Below are 25,514 nucleotides of genomic sequence, written 5' to 3'. Positions count from 1 at the left end.
TGGAATAGAAATCTTTATTTTTTTTATTTCCTATGCCTATCTTGATAAACTAAAATGTTATTTTATAAATATATATGAATTGGGTGAGTTATATAATCTGTGGATGTCTTATAAAAATGTTTACTAAAACTGTATTTTATCCTTTGCTACAACTAATTTTCATGCTTCAGTCTCACTTTTTTGTTTTTTCAGGGCTCTCTAGCCACAGACCTCACAAAAATCAGGCAAGAAAAGAATGAAACCAGATTGTTTATTTACAAAGGTTTATCAAAGAAGTAATAATAGCATTAGTGGTCCCTGGTAATTGGGGGCTATTCATTATACCCCTACTCCAAGTCTGGTGCTTTCTAATGATTAATTCCATCAATGTGAGTTCATCTGGACCAGTAAGCCAACACTGGCAAACAGAGGGACCGAGGAGAATTGAGCAAACAAACCCAACTAGTCAAAATTGTATCTCAAGGAAAGTTGAGGTGTACAAGGAAGTCAGTTGCCACCATCACCACTCTTAGTAGAAAGAATTCAAAATTTCCCCTGTTTTTATGAATTGCCTGCTCCATATTCAAAGTCCATTCCAAGAAATGAAAGAGAGACAGCCTTGACAGAAAGGCAGAAGTCATTGCCCAGGAAAATGGCCACTTCTGCTTGACAGGGGCTGTGGCAGCATGCCCAGGAAAGGGAATCCAGCGGAACCAGTGTAATGTTCTGATTTAAGATTTCAATCAACTAAGATTAGACTCCAGAGATGGAGGGCAGTTGGAGCAAAGAGCTCTTCTCCATTCCTACAATAAGTATTCTATGTCTTTTCTATGTCTATAGAAAATAATGAATCTCCTTGACTTGGGATATTATTTACACTATAATAGCTCTCTGTTTAAATGTCATCACAAATTTTATCAGAGTGGGCTCACCCCCTATCCATTGGTCCAGCCATTCATCCATCCATTCATCCATCCATCCGTCTACCCACCCATCAAGTAAGCATATGTAGGTGAGACGGAGCTAGGTGCTATGAACCCAGATGAATTGGTGCTATTTCTGCTTTTGAGACACTCAGAGTTTACTGCTAAACTCCAAGATACAAATACTTGGAAATCTCATTAAAGCAAAAGGAAGAAATGCTTCAGTGGAGACAATTTCTAGGTCATCAGAAGCAAGATGGCTGCTCCCAACTCTGCTGGGGAAGGTTAATATTTGAGCTCAGTCTTAATAAATAAGGCCACCCTTCTTGGGGAATTTCTTTGGATTTTAGTGGGCATTCCCCCACTACATCCCATGATGATTGCTTAGTCTAGGAAATTTTTTTCTTCCTGAGTATCCTCAGTATTTTATTCATAACTGAATATTTTATTCATAATTAAGAGTATCCTCTTAATATTTTATTCATAGTAATCCAACCTTTAGCAAGCAAAAGTTCTATTGGTTAAAAAAAAAGATGAGAGAGCCTCCCGGGTGGCTCAGCTGTTGAGCGCTGGGCTGCCCGCAGCCTCTGCAGCACCGGTTCGATCCCCGGCCACAGGCGAGGGTCCCACATGACACACAAACCTCTCCTGCCACACCCGCTGCTCCCCTCAGCAGTGTACTTCGTCCTCCTACCTGCTCTGCTCCCCGCTCTGGCTCTGGTGAATTCTCTCACCCTCCCGCGCTTCTGACTGTACCCAGTGCTTTGTATAAATAAATAAATAAATCTTTAAAAAAAAAGATGAGAAAATTCAAGAGTGGTTTGTGGTTTGATAGTTTTTTAAGTTCAAGAGAGTGACAAATACGAATTCTGAAAGAAAACAACCTACATGGAGAAAGTAAGAAGCAATGTATTCAAGTCCAAACTGGTCCCACCACTCATTCAACCTAAGGTATTGGTATACATATATTTCTAATGTCATTTTCAAGAAATCATCCATGCTATAGACTATTAGTTATTTAATCAAATCGACAGGTCAAACTTTCCATTTTTATATCACCTTATCCTTAGTAGTTCTTCCATCAGCCTTGATTGAAACAGAAGGCAGGTAGAAACAGAGTGACTAAGTCATTTTTCTTGGTGTAAATCCCAATGAATTAAACACTGTTTCTTTATCCTGTTAGCATCTTGTGGGTTGGATTTTTCAAAATCCGTTTCCAAAGCATCCATGTTTCTCATGGAGGGAAATATTTATGGTATTCTTAAGCAATACAGATGCCTCTCCTCAGAGCTGAGGCTCCCCAAAGCACTTGTGAAATGTACTAATCCCCAGAGTTTACATGTTGAAGTGGTGGTGAAATTATCAAAGCTGTGGTCAGAAAATAAGAACATTCTGTGAGTCTCTCACTGTTATAAAGGGAGTCGGCTCTCATAGGTCACCATGCTTCCAGCTAAATTCAACACTAAGAAAGCTTTTCCGTTTTGTGTAAATTATTTTGGCAAGGTAATTCGTTCTGAAATTCTTCCTCAAGAGGGGAAAAAAATCCTTGGAGATTCTTGAACCTCAAAACAAATGCTTTTTTGTATTACAGAAAATCACTGAGATGTTTGATTTGTGGAACACGTCTCGTTATTCTATCAAAATGTGAGGTAGGGAAACTGATCGCATGGCTTGGATGCCATGGGTTTAAACGCTCAACTATGGTTTTTCCTCAACCGGGTGTTCTTTGTAATCACTGCTTTGCTGTAATAACTGGTCAGGATCAAATTATGCCCTACAAGGATCTTGTACTTGCTGTCATTTTTTCCATATTCAAGTGCTATGAGTTTTTTTTTAAAGGGGGGGAGGAGAGCTATAAGTTCATGTTCAAAGGGGGAGTCCTGCTGTTCTCTTCCCCCAAGCTATGAGCTAGTCTGTTCTTCCAGGCTCCTGAATCTGCATCCCCTGTGGCATGGTCTTAAACTGCAAACATTTTTAACTTAGTCTGGGTAGGCTTTATATTTGCAGAGACAGGAGTTTTCAAATATCCCAGCAAGATAAATAGCCTTTGTCACGTCATTTCCTAATGCCATATTCCTTTCCTGGAGCATAAGGGAAATGAAGCAGGTAGAAGAATAAAGAAACAGAAATCACTTCCCCCAAAGAAATACCCAGGATTGTTAACCCTCAAGGAAATGAAACTGAAAATTAAGGGAATTTCATCCATCATTGGTTTAAAGCCAAAGCTTGTCGTTTAAGATGAGAAGGTTGAGTCAGACAATGCAAGGGGCTAGTGCGATCTCCTTTCTTTTGACAGACTCTGCTTTATATAAATAAGGAATCGAATATTCTTAAGCCATAGACTTTAAACCTTAGGAACTCAAAATTTCTGCCCATTTCCATGAAAATAGTCCTCTCAGGTTCAGCAGCTGGTCAGATGATACAAAAAGAGGAACACCTATTAGGCTCCTCCTTCTTTCACCTTCCATGCTTGCTTCTGATTACTCCTTGAACTGTTTGAAGTCTTTATGAAATAGAAATAGTATATGAATAAATATGCTATGGTTGAATTTTTAACCCATTCTATTCAATGTCCTGAGTGGCAAGCAGGAGTATGCAAGGCACTGTGCTAGACACAAAGGCAAATGAATGTTTCCTCCTACTGCTCATTTGCAATGGCGGAAGATGACACTGCTGTTACCTACACCAACAGTTTCTCATCTAAGTGCATCTTTATCCTACTAACCTTGCCCCTTCCATATTTGCTTAGGTAAGTGCTCACTTTCCACGTGATCATGCATCCTGGGATGAGTCTTCATCCCAGGCTCAGGAAAGGATTCTGCGGTCAAACAGATTGGGATGATTTACTTCAGTTTGCCAGTATTGATTTGGGTACTGGCAAGTGTTGTGAGAAGGGAGGGAAGTCTACTGGGAGGCAGCAATAAAAATGCTTCTCTGTTATGAAAAAGGTATGCACTGAAGAGTCACTGTTTTTCTCTGCTTCTTCATGCTACCATAGGAGCAGTGATGCCAGGAGCTACTGCAGCCATTTTGTGACAATGAGGGAAGCCATCCAAAAAACAAAGTGACCCACTGATGATGGCAAAGAAGAAAGATGGAAGGTCACTGGGACTAGCCTTTCTGTAAAGCAATAGAATCAATTTCTTCATAATTTAAGCCAATTTTGGTTTGGCTTGCAAAATTTACAACAAAAGATTTTAACAGTGGATAATCCAAACCTGTGTTGTAGGACATGTTTTCTACTTATATTTGCACAAGTCTTGTCATAATGTGCCAGATATCCTTAAGAAAGACATCTCTAGAAATTATGAATTGATGTGTGTTAGGATGAGTCTAAGGTAAGGAGGATAAGAGGAGGGAGATCAGATTACAAAGAAATGTAAATCAGTAAAGTCCTTAAAGATAAATATTGCTAAATTTTCAGTTACCAACCCAGAGAGTAATAATAAAGCTAATAATCAACCCATATGGGAGACTGACTTATCATTAAGGTTGCCCATTTAATGCAAAACTTACATCCCTATAAACTGTATGGTGACACTGGTTACATAAGTAGCTCATGAAAATATTAATTTTTCCTTCTTATTTAGTGCTACTAAAGGAATTAATGACCAACTTTGGAAAAATGTTTGGTCACGAAAAATATAAGCATTAAAACATCCGAGAGTTACAAAAGTTTCAACATTGAAAACATTAAAATTCTGTTTAAAACACTCTATTATAACACAAAGGTAAGAAAAATAAGAAATTGAAATGAAGAGGATGGTAGAGTTGATCAAGTACATGAATAATAACTACAAATTACTACATCAAGTTAATATTAATCTCTTAAATCAGAGGTCACAAGCTTTTTCTGTAAAGTTGTAGACATTAAATCATTTGGATTTTGTGGGTCAGGTAGTCCCCATCACAACCACTCTGCTCTGCTGTCGTAACACAAAACTAGTCACAGACAACGCAGAAACAAATGATTTTAATAAAACTTTATTGAGAAAAACAGCCAGTGGGCTGGATTTGGCCTTTGGGCTGTAGTTTGCCTACTCCCATGTTAAGTGAAGATTCCTTAAACTACCTCTTTAGAGTTTTCCTTTTAGAAAATTTTTATAGGCACCCACTAGCCAAATTTTTGAATAATCTTGAGGGCTTGATTTCAAATTATCTTGAAAGTCTGATTGGTTTAAAAAACAGTATTTAATTGCAATGATACTTAGTGACCTATGTTTAGCCCATGGGGAAAGAAAAACAACAAAAATGGAAGCTTCTATTCCTATTTCAAGAATGGGACATTTTTTGTAATGACCAAGTTTACTTTGGGGCCATGATCCCAACAGAGAGAATAGTGTAGTCTTGGAATCTTTGAAAGGTGCCAGAATATTTTCAGAAATGGCAGTGACAAAACTTTGGTTCAAGATGCCAAAGCCTTGTGCAATGCTAATTGCTGCTTTGACAGAGATATAAATATGTGTAACTATGACCAGTAGGGACATGACCTTGGAGAGGAAGCTATATTGTCTGAGAACATTAAAGAAGACAATTGTGACTACGACAGCACTGAGCGTATGGCTTGGGAGTCACGCAGTGCTGTCCTGGCCCGCCTGCTCGGCACCGCCTAGAACCACACAGCAGAGCGACCGCTTGAGAACCAACGCGGTGGAAGCCGTGGGCTACAGCAGAAGGCATCCAAGAAGAAAATTACAAAAGAACCTTCAGGGAAAGCTCAGTGTCATGCTAGCTCTTACTGGAATAGGTAGATGAGGCAGCTTCCCTCATGAGGGTCAGCGAAGGTGACAGAAGGATGGCAGCCATGGCTCCACATTTCCATTTAACTGATGTACGTGTGTTGCTCTGTTGACTGACCAGGGCCTCCTGGAGCATGTGGACTACTTTTGACATGACACTGTCGTCTGTTCTAGCGGACTCCACCTCTTTAAAGCCGAAAGCCCCTTGTATCTACCTCCTCCAGACGAACACCCAGCTTGGGGTAAGAGGGAGTGGCAAAGCAGCACAGAAAACCCCCACGATTGGTTTCTGAAGAGCGGGCACTACTCGCTTAGACTAAGGGTCTATCTAGCCTAGGTTCGTTTTCGTGGCCCCCACAAAGCACTCCCCATCTACTTTACCACGCCATGAGGGCCCCAGCAGAGAACGCCTGAGAGATTTCCACACCACCATTTTGGTCTCCTCCTCTTGACGGAGCCCAGTGCACTCCAGCATTACTCCTTGATTTCCCCTCTCTGGTGGTGGCTGCTTCCTGTCAGCACTTCTCTCTACAGTGGAATTTGTGGATTTTACTCGACAAACAGTTCCAGCACATCACCTCTTCAGCTGGACACAGCCAGCAATGACAACAGAACTAGGACAGTTATATTTTCTCTCTCAGGTGGTTCCATAAACAGTCTGAGTCCCTTGCCCACCAGGTGGCTCTTGTTTGTGAAATCAACATTTAAATCACAAACCCAAGATTGCCGAAGTGTTAGCCTACCAAGAATATCATTTTTCTTGATTTCCTGGAGTTGTTTGCTTGGGTTCACATGGCCTAAGGGACAATGGTGAGGGACTTGATAAGGGGGCCATAGAATTGAGCAAGTTTGAGGCATCAGGACACTCTTTTATTTCACCATGTCCCCATTTTCTTAAACTAGCAGTGTGGGGTAAGGTAAAAGTATCAGGTTTTTCTGCCCTCCCGCCATTAGGATAGATGAGGGAACCCTGTGGTCCTGAATGCATGCCTCATGGCGGCCCCTGGAGTGGGTGCACCTGGGCTGAGAGACCGAGTTTCTAAGGGCGGCGTCGCGGGGACGCCAGCAGAAGCCAAGACCGAATGGAAGCCGAGAGAAGAAGAGAAGCAGAGATCACCGGAGAGCCCAGATAGAGTGAGGATTTGCTGGGGGCTGGGAGGCCTGCCAGCCTCCCGGCCCCCCAGCACCCCTGCCTGCCATGTGCCTGGTAAATCTAAATAAAAGACCTGCAGAAGCCACTGAGGCCTCTGACTCCTCCTTGACCCGCTCTGCTGGATCCTAGAAAACCTGCTCAGTGCCCTGTTCCTGCCTCTACAAGCAGTCATCCTTCATTCCACGATATTATTTTCAAAATACATAAACAGTCTTTCTCAACTGTGATATCAGAAGTTAAATGGAGAAGAGAAAAACAGCACTGGAGAAAACATGAACATGTATTTCTCTCTTAGGGAACCATTCCCCTTTAAACACTTACTTTACAACACGATGAGGTTAAGCCACGTTGCTGCCACCAACTTGCTATACTAATTACGGCAGAAATCAGCCACTTTCTTTCATTTTTACCTTAGACCTGAGATCAGCAAACTTTTCTTACAAAGGGCAGACAGGAAACTTTAGAGATCTCGTGAGACAGACACACTGCCATTGCCATGTGAAAGGAGCTGCGTCCCGCGGAGACTTTGTTTACAAAAACTGAAGGTGAGTTGGGCTTGATCAGCAGGGCCGTTCAAGAACCCTGCCTTAAACCGTGTGTATTAAAATGCTACCAAAGTTACATTCATTGAGCCTAGCACACTGCCTGATATAACAGACGTACTCTCTTGGTGTCTTCTGAATAGAGGACAAGGTCACGCAGGCCAGCAGGTTTTGCTTCATTTCTCGACCATGATTTCTGCATTTGGGGGCCGGTTGTGCTGTTGAGATTGGGCCATTTAGAGACTACAGGGTCTGATTCAAGAGCCTGTGCCATGAGCAGGCTTTTGATCAGGCAGAAGCCGTCCCTGGCCGGCTCCATGGGGCAAGTGTGGGCTTGTGGGGAAAACCCTACAGATAGACTGGACCCACCCACAGCAGGCAACCCAATTTCTACCTCTAAAGACATCTCAAGGTTCTCTACAGCATCCTCAGAGGTCCCTTTCCAAAACAGCTTAAGTCGGGAGTGACAAATGAAGTTCCTTAGTCATCTTAAAAGACTGATGTAAATCTTTCTAGTTTTTAATGTGTTTATCTCCTGACTGAAAGGATACAGAGAGGGAGGAGCCACAAGAGGCAAGAAGCAGAGGCCCCTGTGGAACCAAGTCTGGAACCCCATGGTCAGCTGTGGTGGATGGTGGCTAAGAAAAAAGAAAGAAACTTTGATGGTTAAGGCACTGAGTGGCTCGACTACCTCAAGTAATGAGTGTCTCGCAGCTACATGCAGTCTTTGGGGTAGAATTATTGGGTCATTTAAAGCTTAGATGTTGCCCAAATGCCTTGTAAGTTGCTGAGGCAATTTTTAGACTCTTGCCAACAGAACCTGAACATCTGTTTCCCCATAAAATCTCTTATCTAGCTTTTGGATCCATGTCAATCTAAGACGAAAAAAATTCTCCTTGATGCTGGCGTTTCTTTACTGAATATCAGGGCGAGTATTCTTTTGAATAATTATAAAACCATTTGTATTTCTTTTTCTGTGAGCTACCTGTAATTTGCTTGCATTTTAATATTTCTCTTTTCATATTAATTTGTAATAAAGCGTTATAGAGAAGTTAGCCTTTCATTTGTCAAATGTGCTATATATACATTTCTATTTATCTATTTGTTTGCAGCACAGATGATTTGTTTTTTCAGTGAAATGAAATGTGTGGCTCTTTTTCCCTTTTCTGGGCAGTGCCTTCTCTGATGTAAAAATATATATAAACATCCAGCTATGTTTTCTACTGGTGCATTTGCTTTCATTTTCGATCGACATATCTTTTGTATCAACTTGTTTTGGTATAAGGAGTAAGGTCAGAATCTAGCTTTTTCTTCCCAATGGTTATCACATTGTTACAAATACACCAATAAACCATCTTTTGTCCTCTGACAAGAAATACAATATTAACGTGTCATAAATTCCCATGTTTATTTCAGTTCATGTTTTAATGCTAGTTGCCTCGCTGACTGTTTATTGTGAAGTGGTACAATACTCTTTTAATTGCTTTAGTGTTATGACCTACTGTAATAAATGGGTAGGATCATTTCCATTCGATCTCTTTATCAGACTTTCCCCTGCCCACTCTCACATAATAATTTGTCCAGATGATGTTTAGGTCAATTCAGTGATATTCCAAAGACAAGAGCCAGTGCTATGCTTTCTGGAGGCACATTCAGTTTATAGATCACTAATGACATCACTCGCATCTTTATATTATTTTCTTAAACCATTTAACTTGTTCAAGTAAAATATAAGTCTTTATACCTATTACTAGTTTCCCTTTTTATCCACTTTGGGTTCTAAGGCTCAGGGCTGGAATCATTCCCTTGGGGGCTGTGTTCATTTCTTAGGTCGGCTGCAACAAACGCTCATGCACTCAATGACTCAAACGCCTCAAATGTATGATCTGACATTCCTGGAGGAGATGTCCCAAAGGGCACTCAGGGGCTAAAGTCAGATCATCAGAGGGTCGCATTCCTCTCTGGAGACTCTAGGGGAGAATCTGTTCCTTGGCCTCTTCTACCTTCTAGAGGCTGCCCACATTTCTTGGCTCCTAGCCACTTCCTCCATTTTCAAAGTCAACAACATTGCATCTCTGTGGCCATTCTTCCAAAGTCATGTCTTTCTATGACTGTAGTTGGGAAAGTTTCTCTGCTTCGAAGTACCTATGTGATCAGTCTGGGCCCTCCCACAGAAACCAGGATAACCTCACTATCTCAAGGGCCTTTTTGGCTGCAACATTCCTTTTGGCTAGTGAGGCAACATATCCACAGGCCCCAGGACTAGGACAGGGTCCTCTTTGGGAGAGCCATTACTCTGTCCTCTATAGCTCTGCTCTGAACTGCCGTGTCCCTTTCTACCTCCATGGACTCAAGTAGAAAACCCTAACTCCGGTGAGAGGAGATTTAGTTTAACCTGGGCTGGGAATTTAAAGTGCAAAATGATGTGCTTTGCTTTAGCAGTGTTTAGCTACCAAGATGTCTACCTTGCCATTTAAGGTGGTGGACTGCGTGCAATTTGGTGGTGGGTATCTACAGTGGTGATACCTGATGGAGAGAATCCTGACTTATTCTTTTAAATGTTACCACAATTAAAAGAATAAATTATTTTTAAAAATCCCAGTTACTAATATCGACTGGACCTTTTGGATTGCTCTGCAAGCTCGTAACATTGCTGCTGGAGCTCTGCTGTCTTCCACTCCTCTTTCACCCTCCTTCCAGCCTCCCTCCGAGTGGATGGAGCTGCTTCCTATTTTTCTGTGAGTGGAGAGGCAATTCCACATGCTCTTCCACCATTCCCTGACTCTCTGCGTCCCTACCCACATACCTGACACTGATGTCCACCTATTACTGTAGTTCGAGTAGGCGAAGCCCCTCCTGTGCTCTGGACCCGATGCTTGCAGTCCGCTCTGGGAATCACCCCGACAACTTCCCAACCCCCAACCCTCAATTCTCCCATCTCTAGTGTGGATTGCAGCAGCTGATGACTATGTTCAAATGTCATTCATCGGGGCCCTACAGCACCGGTCTCACAGAGGGATGGGGTTCTCCGGATACCCATAACCAACCCTGAGTCCTAAAGTGACAAAGAACAGAAACGGGAGCTGGGCTATGTCTCCAACTCATCATACCCGCTGGCCACTTTGTGTTCTGGCTCTGACTGCCGTATTTCTTTTCTGGAGTGAATTATTCACACGGTTAATCAGATTCTGTTTAGAACTTCCACTTGGTAGTTTCCATAGGACCAGCGGCCACTCGCAGACCAAAGCTGCCGTCATACAACCAGCACTGGCCGTGCATTTGAAGGATTTCGGTGACTATTCCATGTCTATAATCACTGCCCAAAACAACAGCTCCAGAACTCTTGGGTGATGTGTTTCTTTCCACTCCATTACAGAAATCCTTCCCTCCTTCATAAGCACAGACATTATTTGTAAATTGTTTGTTCCATTTTGATAGAAAATATCAAAAAAATCAAAATAACTCCTGCAGCCTGAACATCTTCAAACATCTCGGCAGTGCAAATGTTGCTCGGCATGTGCTGGGAACCACAACGTTTCAGAAACAAGCAACAGAGACAGAGCTTCTAGCAGACAAGTTTATAAGACTGTCTGTTTAGTAAAGGTTATTTACTTAGTGGACGCTCTAAAGAGCAGGAACAAAGAGAAACATCAAATTAACTGGATTTCAAAACAAAGCTACAAAGAATATTTGTTCCTGATATCTTATCTGATGTGCATTCAATCCAGGTCTCGTAACTCCGAGGGCCGCAGGCGGTGCTTGCCAACAACGTGTCTTTCTTTTCTTTTCTACGGAACTGAAAGAACATCTGTGCTGGCAAAAATGAGACAGACCTCTCGGGCCCCACCTGGGCCACTCTGCAAGCAAGCAGGGGAGGAAGCTCCAGGCCTCATCACCAGCCTGCAACCAAGACCAGGCCGGGCGGGCGCTGCCAGGGACAAGAGCACAGCCTGGCGGGGACCGGCACTCACTTTCCACCAACTGCCACAGCGGCTTTCTTCTTACTTGGCTAAGAGCCTCCATGTGGGAGATAGCATGAAAATTCATCTGTGGATCAAGGTTGTTCAGCCTCTCGACTTGGGCGCTTGGCGTTAGCAGCACTCGGTATGGGGAAGGTCCTGCACACCCCTGGCTTCTTTCCCCCAAGGTGTGACAACGACATTGACAGATTTCACTCAGGGAAGGGGAGCAAAATCATCCCAGCCTGAGAACCACATATCCGTGTATGTGGGTGGTGTATATAATTCGGACTATTTTATGAATTAATCATGAAGCATCCCCTCCCACCTCCTCATGAAAGAAGACATAATCAAAATTTCACAGAGACTGAAACCCTCCAGCCTGACGACTGAAGAAGGCTGCTGCTCCCGCCCCACTTTCCCAAGTCTCAGGCACGCCAGCCAAAGGTGCTTTCACGGCAGGCTCACCCTACTTGCATGTCATAGTTTTCACTCCACCTCAAACTACTAATACAAATTTAAACATACCCTCATAGAAAACAGCAAATGTTCAAAGACAGACTTTTATAGATTAAAGGATCTCAAATACACGCTTCTCATCTTGGCTGGAATTAGGATCTGTGTTTGTAAGGCCCTTAGAAAACAGGCATGTGCCAGCGCCGGCGTCAGACCGGCAAAGCCCAGCACAGGCATGGCAGGTGAAAGGCTGGTCAGAACGGGTTCATGTTGGCTGGTCCCTGAGCCTGGGTTCATGTGAGCTCAAATGACAAGTTTAACTTCCATAATATTTTTATATTATTAAATGTTATTATTGCTAAAACATTCTTTTCGGCTGGTTATTATGAAATCATGTTGAAATAGACGCGGTTTTTCTCCTAACCCTTTAAGTTGACCTTCTGGAAGTTCTTTGTCATTGGGTGTTGTGAAGCCTTGTAAGGCTGCTGAGGTACACAGGGCTCCCTCTCGAATGTGCCAAGCTGACCTTCCCTTTAAATCAACATATCGGTTGACATGGAAATCACCCCACTTGAATGTATCTTTCAGAATGGACACTCATGCCAGCGGCGACCAAGAACTGTAGTTTCCTTCCTGTGTTCATGTCAGGCGTGAGATGAGACCGCGGCCTGTGGCTTGGCTGAGCAGATGCTTGCCTCGCCGTTCCCCGTGGACCCTGAGTGGCCTTACCTTTGGGGATGGTGATCTGGCAGCTCAGGTCACAGTCCTGCTGCAACTGATAAAAAGCCACTTCCTGCAGCCGGGCTCGCTCCAGCTCCGAGAGGCTCTGGATGGGGACTGACCTCAGCCGCACGCTGCGGCCCGACATGCTGTTCCAGGTGAAATCACCCTGCGGGCCAACGGGAAAAACAAGAGTGACACAGTTCATCTACTTCTCACAGCTTTCATCCTCCCTAGTCAGCGATAAGTCAAACCTCATCTCGGTTTCCAACACTGACTCTCAACCCCCCACACCTCTACCCCCAACTCTGTTTACTGCAGCTTTTGTCAGGCAGCGGCGACCTCAAAATCTCACCTGCCTGTGGGGCCACCCGATGCCATGTCACAACGCGTGCACAGACCACAGGAAACTATGAACTATGTGGAAAGATGCTCGGGGGGTCCTACTTCCTCCCTTCAGGAGAACATTTTGGAAGTTTTTAGTTTTGTGTCTCAGGGACAGGAAAAACTGCTGCTAACTGGATCTAGGTAGAGGAGGCGAACGTGTGCAGTGCGGCCGGCCGAGGGCGTCCAGTTCCTCCCTGCAGCCACCCCGCAGGGCGGCGACCACATTTAATAGTGTAGTGGCATCCTGTGATAATATAACCTAGCGTGTTTATAATACAGAGCATAATGCTGTAACTTAGGCTATGCTCACGATAAAGACTCATGATGCCTTAGTATATTAGACACTTCTGCTGCATGATGCTAGTGTTATAATAATATATGTCATGTCAACATAACACAACATAACGTAAGGTAACGTAACATAACCTAATATAGATGGATGATGAAACTTGAGACAGTGAAGTTAAGTAATCCCCACAAATCATAAATCTTACAACATTGGGATTATCCAGAACTGAAGCTAAGAACGTACACCTTGAAACTCTCCCCTAATTGTAACCTCTGAGTGTCTCCCGACAGCGCTCTGATGAGCCATATCGATGATGATCAGTAAGAATAGCACGTACTTATAGAGACGTTGGATGCAAACAGACTTCACATGAAAGACTCAAAGAGAACACTCCCAGTCTGGAGCACATTTGTGTGCACGCATGTGGGACTCCCCTGGCTGCAGCGAGTGAACAGCGGTGTCCTCAGTGCAGAGGAGAGGCGATGGGATGGCTGAGAAACAGCACTACATGGCCCTGAAGTGAGCGCATGTCCCCTGACCGAGGAGGACTTTCTGTGCATCAAGAGAGCGGGCAGAACACAAGCTTTGACATGCACCTACTGTTTCCTCAACCATCAACAAAGTTCCGGGGGGAAGAAGTGCTGGCCCATGCAGGCACCGCCAAGGGTTGGTCACGGATGGGAGGAATGTGTAAGGAACCCCACAAGACTTTCCCATCCTCATCCCTCGTCTTACAAACAGGAGACAGGAAGACTGGCCTGAAGCTTCCCTCCCAGAGCCCACTTACCCGGATGGCTCGTTCCACAGACGGAACGGCCTGATGTAAAATCTTTCTTATTTTTTCCCACTTTACCAGGGATTTATTTATTCATTGATCGGTTTAGCAAATAGAGATATCATATGCTAGTAGGGGCAGAAAATGAGCAAGGTTAGTGCAGGGGATTGTGTGTTCATAATGATAATGGCCAGGGAGGAAACCAAAAGCAGGACGGGGCTGGCAGTGTGAGTAGAGGAAAAGGATTTACAGTTTTGATTGAGTGGCCAGGAAAAGCCTTCCAGAGAAGGCCACATTTGAAAAGGAGTTAAAGGAAGTGGAGGCCTGGTGTTTGTTTGTCTTGCCATGTAGGAATTTACATCACGGGTAATGACGAAGACCCACAGGAGGGGGGTGGGGTCAGGGAGAGAGCTTTGGGAATGGGTCTGGGGCAGGGCGGGAATGAGCAAGCCTGCTCAGAGTGGCAGACTGTAGTCGCTTTCGGTGAAAAGGATTTCCTTCCAGGTCCAGTGCAGTGGAGAGATTTTTCTTTATTCTCTCTTTCTCCTTTTGGTAGAACTAGACTAAGCACAATTTAGACAGTAAGGAGGTGGGGACTCAGGCTTTGGGGGTAGCCCTCACACCCTGTAAGCTTTGGGCATGACGCTGTTCTGTGTCAGGGAATTGCTCCCCGTACCCCCATGGGAAGTTCCACATGAGTTTGTGACTTTCACACATGAAATTTAGATACTTCAGGAAGCTAACTGCTACTTAAAGTATCACAATGAAGAGTCCTCACAACAGGGAGGCAGGGGTGGCATCGTCAGAGAAGGAAGTGAGACAACAGAAGCAGAGGCCAGTGAGGGAGATTTGAAAATGCTGCCAGGCTGGGCCTCCCCTGGTGGGGCAGCGGTTGAGCGCTGGGCTGTGAAGCTGCCCACAGCCTCTGCAGTGCCGGTTGGATCCCCGGCCACCAGCGAGGGTTCCACATGGCGCGCAGACCTCTCCTCAGCAGTGTACTTCATCAGTCTGCCTGTTCTGCTCCCCGCTCTGGCTCTGGTGAATTCTCTCACCCTCCTGCACTTCTGACTGTACCCAGTGCTTGTATAAATAAATAAATAAATCTTAAAAAAAAAAAAAAGCCAGGATGCTGGCCTTGAAGGTGGAGGAAGGGCTCACGTGCCAAGACCGCAGGCGGCCTCTGAAGGCTGGAAGGGCAGAGTCTCCCCGAGAGCCTCCAGCAGGAATGCAGTCTTTGATTTCAGCCCAGTGTGACCCTGTCAGATATCCGACCTCCAGAACTGGAAGACAGTTACATTTGTGAGATTTTAAGTTTGTGGTAATTTGTTGCGTCAGCAATAGGAAACTAATACAGAAGGAGTAGGAGGGAACATTAGAAAAGGAGGTTGGCGGAATGAAGGGGAGTGAGTTCAGCTCAGAGTGTTCTCCTCAATTTAAAAAGCAGGTCTTGACCTCCCTTTAGATTCTTATCTCCCCACTCCCTGGTGCTGAGGTACTGCCCTATAATACAGCTGCCACTACTGATGATTTCACTTGGGGAGGTTCCAAGATGGGAATTCTCAAAGCACTTTGCTCCCAAAATACAAGTGGAGAGAACTGCAGATGGCACGGATAGCAGGCGTGGGGGTCACGTGGTCTCTGCCTGACAATTCAGCCCTGCCAGTGCGGCAGTCTCGACCAAAGGTAAACCAGAATGCCAATAAAAATGCACTTGCACACCAAACTTCAAATCAAACTATTTCATGATAAGATATTCTTCTTTTGATTTTTTTTTTCAATGATTGGAGAGTGGCAAAACCACTGTGAGCTCACTGGCCACACAAAGTCAGGCGGCAGACTGGATTGGGCCCACTGACTGTGGGTTGCCAACGCCGAGACCCCGTCCTTGGACCCTGCATGATGACCAATAACTATTCGCTGGGCTTAGGAGGGCCAGGGCCTGGCTGGTTTATTCACCCTGGTGTTGCCAGTATCCAAGACAATACTTGGCACTTAATTATCACTGAATAAATGTTTGTCAATTTAGGGGTTAAATGAATCACATCCTGACTTCAGCATGAAACTGAAAGCTAACCAACCCATGTCATATTGAATCCCATGGAATACTGGAAGAATGTCTTCTAGATTTGAGTAAACTGCTAGAGAAACAGTCTCTGAAACAGACTCCGCTAATGAGCCACAAAAGAAAAAAAAAGCCAGACTATAAGGACAAAAAATAAATACAATAATACCAAAGCCAGATTCATAGTACTGCCCCCTCATCAGACCCCTTCTGAGCAGGAAGATATGCACACAAAGGTCAGTGTCACCTTGTGACCCTTACGACATGGGTCACACAGTGATAAACAAGCACCCAGAAGAGTACCAGACCTCAGCAGCACAGCCTAGACTGCACGTCGAGCCAGCATTTTTCTTTGGTGATTGTGTATCTCATAAACGAATGACTCACTTTAAGGCTGTCCAGATCCAGACTTTTGAGTGGTCATCATAGGATTCTTTTTTGAAAATTTGAAAATGGAGGATTTCAAATTTGCTTCAATTTCATAATGTAACCGAAGTCGAAACTGACCAATGTTTCTGGATAGACAGTCGTAAAACCTTCTTTTCTTCTGGGATATATTAAGAAAGGCTAACAATATGATACAGAAGGATCTGGCATGATGGTTCTTGGAGGTGATTTTGCCCATTCAGGGGACAGCGGCAATGTCTGGAGACAATTTTGGCTGCCTGACTCTGGGGACAGGCATCCAGTGGGTAGGGGCCAGAGATGCTCAACCTACTACAACACATAGGGCAGCCCCCCACAATGGAAAGCTATCTCAGAGGCCCAGATTGTCCGCCGTGCAGAGGCTGAGCGAGAATCCAGGCAAGCTGAAGTGAGGTCTGCGTTAGGCCCAAATTACATAAAATCCTCTTAAAATGATGGTGTCAGGAGATAACAGCAATCACTTAAGAGTTTTGTTTATCATCAGAGGCACACACTATATATTCTTATGTGTATTGTGCATCACTATGTATATTATACTGTATTAGCCTGCAAATTATGCAAATATACAGAATCACAGAAGTTACTTAAAAGTAGCATTAAGAAGCACAAACACCACAACCAATTTCAAAGAGGCAAACAAAGAAATGTTTCAATACAATAGAATCTTGATTAACTGGAGAACAACTCACTGAAAGCATTCACTAGAGATTTCTTTCCCACCAGAAATGCACGTCTCCACATTTAGAAAAAAGAAGCAAAAGATAAACTGAAAAACCAACAATCTAATATCTGTGATTTATTCAAAAAGGTCATTCTTTTGAGCTAAATTGCATTTTACAAACAGACGTGATTTTCCCATGAAATAAAATTGATTGGAATAATTTTGGTTTTGGTCTATACCACATTGTTTTCTTACATCCTGGGACTAGTCTCTAATTGCAGCATCTCCTTAACCTCACTCAACTGTAAACTTCCCAAGGCCAAGGGAGCCAGCCAGGAGTGATCCGGGGCTGTTCAGAATATGACCTGAGACCCAGGCAGTGGAATTCCCTGGCAATGATTCCTGGGACACATGCAGGCAAACTCGGGGAACTAGGATAGTAAGGAATTTGGCCCAAGCACCTTCATCGTCAACCAGCAGCCCCAGATGACTCTTAATTTTGTACAATAAAGGCTGACATCCACAGGAATGATGGTGAAGACTCGGGTTCAAATTAATGTGCCCTCTTGGTCTTTGGCAAAATTAAGAACATCCCTAAACTTCAGTTTCCTCATCAATAAGATGGAGCAATGAACATGACATGAATGCTCAGGTTTGTAGGGATCATTTGAAACAATGCAAGGGACTTTTTCATAGAGTTCCTATGAGCTCCCAGCAAGACTTGAAAAAAAGTGGTAAAGTTGTTCATATTAATGTCACTACTCCAAATTTTAATCCCCCTTTAAAATCTGGTGGTTTTACCAGAGACACACTTGGGGGGGGGTGGAGGTGAGGGAGGGGCGGGGAAAAGAAGGACTAGAGTCAAAATAAGGGGGGGGGTGCAATTGTATGGGGATTATAACCAAAATGAAAATGCATACATTGTGCAAAGATGAAAAAAGATGTAAGAATTATATAAAATAAAATACTTAAATAAAATCTGGTGGTTTTAGTGACACCAAAAACTCTTAAGAAATGTGTGCTGAATTCTTGGCTGAATGGTTCCACGGTGTTAAGACACCTTCCTCGGTACCTGTCAGCCAGCCAGCTGGACAGTGGTTCCACGTGGGTGAGAAGCACAAGAAAAGAGCAGATCAGTAAGGTTAGGCCTGAAAAATGGCACGCCATGTAGATAACAGCCCAGAGGCTGGATTGCTCTTAACTGTTTTCTCCTGTGGCCAGCTGTCACTTATTAATAATCGGTGGTACAGCCAAGGTTCCCAGATCACCACAATGTGTTGCTGAAGCATGGCATACGCTTAAATACCAGGCTCACAACCAACATTTCTGAAAAGGGCTGCCCAGTTCTTTATAACTCCAAAATAAACACATCACCAATGACAAGGAACTCCCTTCTCCATGGGCTTCCGGGCAAAGCCCCGGGTATTTACGTAGCTGTCACATGCCCATTTGGACTCTTAGAAGAGGTTATTCCTTCTGAATGCAACAGAACAACATTGGCTAATTCTTCCTCTCTTGATTCTTCAGCCAGTCCCTCTAAACAGATCTTCAAGATTTAATAGTCTATTATAGCATATGTTTTATTGATCTATTGTGCTCTTTTTTTAAAGCAGGATTTTTAGAAAATTCTGAACAATTGGTAGGGATGGTGGATCATTTTTATCTTTTGCCTTGGGATACTGTTAGTTTTTTATTGTGACACAAGGAGTGTCAAAAGATGTCACAGTAGCCTGACAGAAAACCAACAAAACCAAAAGCCTTGCCTTCACGGAGCTCCCAGGCTAGTGGAGGAAACGGATAAGAAACAAACAAAAAAAAATGAGTAAATTACATAGCACATTACAAGGTGATAAGTCCTAGAGAAAAAGAGAAGGCAGAGCAAGAGTCTGGGAGGGTATGCAGGGCAAAATGACTGAGAACATATTTGAGCCAATCTTCATGGAAGAGGGAAAGAGCCGGGCAGATTTCAGGAGATGAGCCAGCCCAGGCAGAGATGAGTGGTTACAAGCAAGATCTGGTAAGCTAGGCTGCCTGGGTTTCAATCCTAGTCCTGCCATTTACCAGTCACGGGAATATCAGCAAGCTATTTCCTTCCCCATGTTTCGCTTCTCTAATCTATGAAATGGGGATGATGACTAGCCGACTACTGCCATGAGCCAAATCCTGTCTACTGGTTGCTTTTGTAAATAAAGTTTTATTGGAACACAGCAACACTGACTCCCCTAGGTGTGGTCTATGGTAGCTTTCACGCTACAGTGCAAAGTCAAGTGGTTGCAACAGACAGTCTGGCCTGCAGAGCTGAAGATATTGACTAGCCGGCCCACTAGAGAACAAGCTTGCTCACCCCTGGACTTGGATAAAAGTAAAGGCACGTCTAGGATGTGGGTTTGTCTTTGGGATCAACGTTTTCCTCCTCCCCTAAGATTTTGATGCTCTGGGTAACACCCCAAGAACCTGTAAAGAAACCACGCAAAATAGTAAGAAATGGGGATATTGGAAAGAATGTAAAAGTGAGGGCGAAATAAAAGTGGTCATATGCAAATGGCCTATTCCTCTGGATTACTGATAAATAAAACAGGTAGAAAGGAATACTGTCAACCTCGGTGCCACGCTGACATCATTCACAAAAACAGCTGTCACTCGCGTCTGGTTCCAGCGGAGAGAAGTTTTCTAATAGCATGGAGGGGACGCGGCCACACAGGAAGACCCCAAAGGCAAGAACGTGAGACCCAAAGGCCAATTTCATTCCCGTATACCCCTGGTCGGGTCATGGATGTGTCTACCGGCCACTGATTTCATTCTGAGTTTTAAGCTTCACTTGATTCTTGGATGGAGAGGCGGTAGAAGAGCCTGCTGGATCGAGGGGTGGGGAAACAGAAACCCTTGTAAGAATTAGAAACGTCTCGGTGACAGGACCAGCAGCTGGCGGTTTTACTTGTCTTTCTGTAATTAAATTTCCTTCACTGAAGAGAGTGACAGACCTGCAGGGGTAGATGGGCCCCCGAAGGTACTGCTAACATTCATACGTGCTCGGCTCTCTGCTCGTCACTGTTCCGAGCCCTTCATTTATGTGAACGCAGTTAATTCTTACAATTCTATGGCCTCTGTGACCATATTATCATCATATTTCAGACAAGGGAAACTGAGGCACGGGTCTGAAGTCAAGATCACACACTTAGGAGGTGGCAGAGTTGGGACTTGAAGCCAGGCTGAAGGCTCCGGAATCTAGACTCACAACCACCAGCTAATTCATGGGCTCTCACCCCGGACCCCTGCAGACTAAGGAGCAAAGCAAGGTCTAAAGTGGTTAAGTGACTCCTGCGGTAGTGGAGCCAGATCTGGGACAGAAGGGTCACGTTCTGCCTCTTTTGACCACCGAATCTTTCCATTATGAGACACACCCGTCTAACACGGCAGCCACGGCGACTAAAGTGTTGCACTGAGTTCCAGAAGTCCAAAGGGGAAGATAAGTCACTTTACCCTTTCAGACCTCAACTCTCCTGGGCTGAGCCTTTTGCAGAAATCAGCGCAGATACGCAGTTCCATTTCATTGGACACACTCCCCCCCAACCCCACTCCAGTTGCTCATTTCCAGCTTCTCCCACATTATCAATCAATCTCAACACACCCTGCTGAGAAATGTCTATTGGCGCAGGTAGTATTTAGCTGTGACACATCTCAGACGCTGATCAATCCACTTTTCTTGCCCCATCGCAAGATAAATGTGGAAGAACCACAACATCTTATCACAATCGTCTTCTGGCAAAGAAGTATAAGAACAGACATTTATATTGCTTACCCATGAGTTATATTCGGCTGAGTCTCTGCTGTCCTCTCTAATCTAACTGAACTACGCTTGGAGTAGGAACTTGTCTGCTTCAAAAAAAAATTTTTTTTGGTGCAAAATGCATCCTGAAATGGCAGATTGTATCGAGGGTCTGAGAAGCAGCCCGACTGGCATAGCTGTGACTCCCACAATACCTTTCGTGGCCAGACACCTCCGCTACCATGTATCCTGGGACCCCAAATGCAATCTTTTCATCGGGACATTGAGAAGTTCCTGTCCCTTCAGAATGCAGGCAGGCTGTGTCACAGAGAGTGAGAGAGTGAGTGTGTGTGTGAGAGAGAGAGAAAGAGAGAGAGAGAGAGAGAGAGAGAGAAGGGGGGGGGGACAAAAAGAATGCAGAGAAATTGAAACTGGATTTCCTGCTTTTTATTTGAGTAAGACTATTTTGAAGAGATATTCTGGAATTAGGAAAGGATTCCTCTGAAAAAACATCCCTTTTCCACAGGGATCTACAAATGGTAATTGGATTGTAACTGTGCAAACTGACCTTATTAGGAATCAAGCAAAGAATGTTGGAAGCCTCGGGTAAAACCCCCAGAGCACGATCAAGCACATAGGGCACTTGCTTTGTTTAGGACAAATTCTCATTTCTTAAAGTGTACCTTAAAACCACTGACTTCATTTTTCTAGCGCTAGCCACAAACATTAAAAAACAAAAAGGTTTCATTGCCTTTTATACTGGGGCACAACACATGCTCTGAATTTTCTGCCCTTCTGGAACAACAGTCCTTGAGAAGTTCTTCATTTCCTGACCAGAGGGTGTGGAGGTCAGTGTCTGTAGGCACGTGGCCATGTTTAAGAGGGTGCAGGTGGGGCTGGGGACTGGGGGCCGGGGCTGCATGAAGAGCAGAGAGAAAAGGCAAGAGGAAAAACATCCTCCGTCCTCATCACTAATTACCTTGGTCTCTATGTGCGCCACATGGCACGGAACCAAAACCAATTCCAAAAGACATCTTTGTTTCCCAGTTGATAGGAAGTTACGGTTCTCTCAGGGTCTCATGTGAACCCCAACAAAAGAATCACTGTGATTATACTGGACAAGCTGAGAAATGATTTCATGGAAGATCTTACTCAAAATGTAGGCACTCGGTATGTTTTTTACTAGGATTCCATGAGGTTAATCACCACTTGATGTAAGCCACACACAGCTTCTGTTGCTGCTGGTATTTATTTAGCAAGAGGAAGGAATTTAAAAACAATAAAATATGTCAGATGGTTTTCTCTACTAGAACAATTACACTTACAGAGAAATCCAGAGTGGAAAGCAGCATGTTACTGCATTTACCTCCACCTCCATAACCCCCGAAAAGGAGACTTTGAAGGTCTTGATCGTTCTGGCGGTTAGTGAGCCTAGTTCACGCCATCCCGCTGCTCATGAATGGACTTCTGACCCTCATTTATTTAATAAAATATTTTGCATGAAGTTGATAAGTATGTGATTCATTTGTCATTGTTAGGCAAAAGATCAATTACTCTATGAACAGACGAGAGCAAAGGGTAGTTCCAGCGGAGAGTCTACTAAGGGCCAGCCTTCATTCTAAGCATTCTAAAGGCACTAAAAGAGTTCTGGAAAGTAGGTACATTTTAGCCCCATAGTACTGATGCGGAAACAAGCTCAGAGAGGTTAAGTAACTTGCCCAAAGATGCACAGCTCATTAGTAATGCAGCTGAGCATCCAACAACAATGAGGCTTGAACCTGGACTCCAAGAAGCCACAGCTCGCGGCCAGCACCAGGAGAGCCAAGCCATGTGTGTGTGTGAGCGAGAGACAGTGATTTCTTAAGAATCATCACCTAAGACTGGAACAGCCTGTTAAGTCGACTATTTGATAGACATATGCTGTCAGGCCAGGAATGTTTCATATGAAGGTGTCTATTTAAGTAAATAATCTCAAGAGATAATGCCTTGTGAAATTCCTCCCTGTTTTAAGTGTGGAACCAAGTCTGGGCCCAGGAGGAAATGCAGAAATAATGGAGAAGTTGTGTATCTTTGGCATTCTTTGGAAAAATGCAATTAGGCCAGAAAAACAAAGAGTGAAGATAAAAGAATCTTCTTGAAGACTTAAACATCGGCTCTTTAAGTAGAACCAACAGCAGGCCAAAAGGTCACTCACGCAACCTTAGAAATAAATACTAGGACTCAATGAAAAGGTCCAATTGGTGTATGGGTTTTGCTAACCAGAAAAAAATGCTGAGAACACCACAGTCAGCCTACCCATTTAACCCTTTACTGGCCAAGGATACCGAGTAACAACTTACAGTCTCAGCGTCTGGGCCATCAAGCTTTCACTCTAGCTTTGTCTTGACTCTTATTCTGGATTGTTTCTGTTTGTACCACCGGGGACAAGTTACACATCATGGCAAAAATATTATAGAATCAGTCTGCCTAACTTTTGGGGTGAACACATTTCTGATTATAGCACTCTTTGCTTAGCCCCCTTCATGTCTCCTCTTTAGCTTTAGGGCAAAGTCCGAAATGCTTAGCATGGTATCCACTGCCATGTGCCCAGTTGTGCTGATTTAAACAGAATAAACTCAAACAGTGATGGCACGCGAGCAAATGATAATAATAGCAGCAATTTACTGAGCATGTGCTAGGCGCTAAACATTGTACAGGAGTCACACATCCATTCCCTTCCATAAGAGCCTCCATGGAGACACGGAAACAGAAGACTAGATGACTGACTCACTGACTTTCATTTACACGGCGACTCTGCTGGACTACACTTCCCAGCCTCCTTTGCAGGTACTGGTCATATGACTGGGGTCTTGCCAACGGACTGTGAGAAGAAGTGACAGACTTCACTTCTAGCCCTGGCCCACAAAAGCCTGGGGATAAGCCCTCCCAGCACCACTGGTGGTGGCCCCAGGTGTGGACTGCCTCTCTCAATACTCATGCCCTCGTGTCCCCTGCCCTCCATCTGGCAGGCCGAGTGTGGCAGAAATGATGTTCTGGACTTAAGGCTTAAGTTGGCTGGCGATTTCTGATTTTGCAGTTCTGGGACCCTGAGCCACCATGTCCTAGGTCTGCCTATGATACTGAAGAGAACATGCGGGGAGAGATGGGAAGAGGCCACATGAGGAGTGAGAAAAGCTCAGGTGGCCCGAAGTCTCGACTGAATCCAACCCCCTGTAGTCCCCCCAACCCCATCAACCTCTTAGTCAAATGAAGCCTCTTGAGAGAACCCTGTGAAGGCCGGTGGAAGATTCCATCTGACCAGGCCAGACTACAGAACCACGAGCAAGTAAAATGGCCGATTTAAGACATTCAATTTCAGGAGGGTTGGCTATGCCGCCACAGAAAGCAGAATCAGTATCCTCTTAAGCTGAAGAGAGCAGAGCTACAGGAACTAGAGCCTGGGTCTAGAATCCCCGCTTGGAGCGCAGCTGTCCCCCAATCGGAGACACTGACAATGTGAGTGAGGAATAAGCTGGTGTGGAGGGATCAGGGGTGTATGCGATATAGCAGGTAACCCCACCCTCATGAACTCCCCGTGTGCACACAGAAAACACACACCTAAACAGTGTGCACCTGAGTTCCTGCTCTAGGGCCCTCTGCTCCTCTCCCCAGGAAGCACAGGCCTTTCCTGCCACCCGCTGCTCCCGTCAGTAGTGTACCTCGGTCCTTCTGCCTGCTCTGCTCCCTGCTCTGACTCTAGTGAATTCTCTCACCCTCCCGCGCTTCTGACTATACCCAGTGCTTGTATAAATAAATAAATAAACAAACAAACAAACAAACAGTGTGCACCTGAGTTCCTGCTCTAGGGCCCTCTGCTCCTCTCCCCAGGAAGCACACGGCCACTCCAAGGCGACTTCGCTTTCTACACACACACATGGCAAGAGAAGAGAGGATGGCCTGAGGGCTAAACTAAAATCTCGTTTACAAGTCACTTTGCAGAACATGTAGAAGGTCTTCATGAACAAGAAGATAAATAGATGATACTTTCATCTTTCAGAATTGTGACTTATTCTGATAAAATGGCACAGTGAAATTTCACTCAGATGACATTCATTCCCGACAAGCCTTTCCGTGATCCAATTAACCTCTTTTAACCGGGACCTTAGAATTGGCATTTAAGGTCTCAATATTTCTTATTTCACATAGAAAATGCAAATAGAGAAGAACATTTTGTCCGTCTGAGTCTTAATGAACTCAGTCACAATGCACTATTTTTTAGTTTAATTATTAAACTCTACCTCGGGATTGTTCGGAACTCCCAGAAGCAAAGTGACAAGCGAAAGCACAGAAGGCGGACTCTGCATTCTCTTGTTACTGCCATTTGCTTCCTTAACTGTAGCTCTCTGTTTTCACCCCAAGCCCAGGTCTTGATGCTGGTCTAATTTCTCAGGTGCTTGCAGGGCTGCTGTGATCCAGTTGTAGGGAGAGTGAAATTGAAGACCCATCAGATCTAAAATCTACCATCACAGCAAAGTTTTAGGCAGCTGGAAAGTGACTTAGGGCCACAAACCTGAAGTAGTCCAAACCACAGAAAAGAACATGGGCGATCAGCACCCACGGACCGCCGTCTCGAGTGCTCACCACGTTCCAGGAGGCAGGAGGGAGGGCTACTCCTCCTTCGCAGGCAAGAAAACTGAG

General features: G+C 44.4%; 1 protein-coding gene across 5 annotated transcripts in view; it reads right to left on the bottom strand.

The window, feature by feature from the left end:
* ARHGAP6 (Rho GTPase activating protein 6) overlaps positions 1-25,514 on the bottom strand; it is a 408,409-nt gene that overhangs the window by 56,326 nt on the left and 326,569 nt on the right. For 4 of the 5 annotated variants that reach the window (XM_054695857.1, XM_054695855.1, XM_054695856.1 and 1 more), the window contains exon 2: positions 12,481-12,640. In XM_054695857.1, coding sequence (XP_054551832.1) covers positions 12,481-12,619 — 139 coding nt within the window. In that variant the 5' untranslated portion in view covers positions 12,620-12,640. Of the gene's footprint in view, positions 1-12,480; positions 12,641-20,870; positions 20,901-25,514 lie in introns of those variants that run through there. The other variant, XM_037512717.2, reaches the window with a different exon arrangement.

This window comes from Talpa occidentalis, unplaced genomic scaffold, assembly GCF_014898055.3.
Source record: "Talpa occidentalis isolate TD23 unplaced genomic scaffold, MPIMG_talOcc4v2.1 talOcc4.15, whole genome shotgun sequence".
Classification (NCBI taxonomy): Eukaryota; Metazoa; Chordata; class Mammalia; order Eulipotyphla; family Talpidae; genus Talpa; species Talpa occidentalis.
The sequence above is the reverse complement of the archived record's forward strand: the minus strand, read 5'-3'. Positions and strand labels throughout refer to the sequence as shown.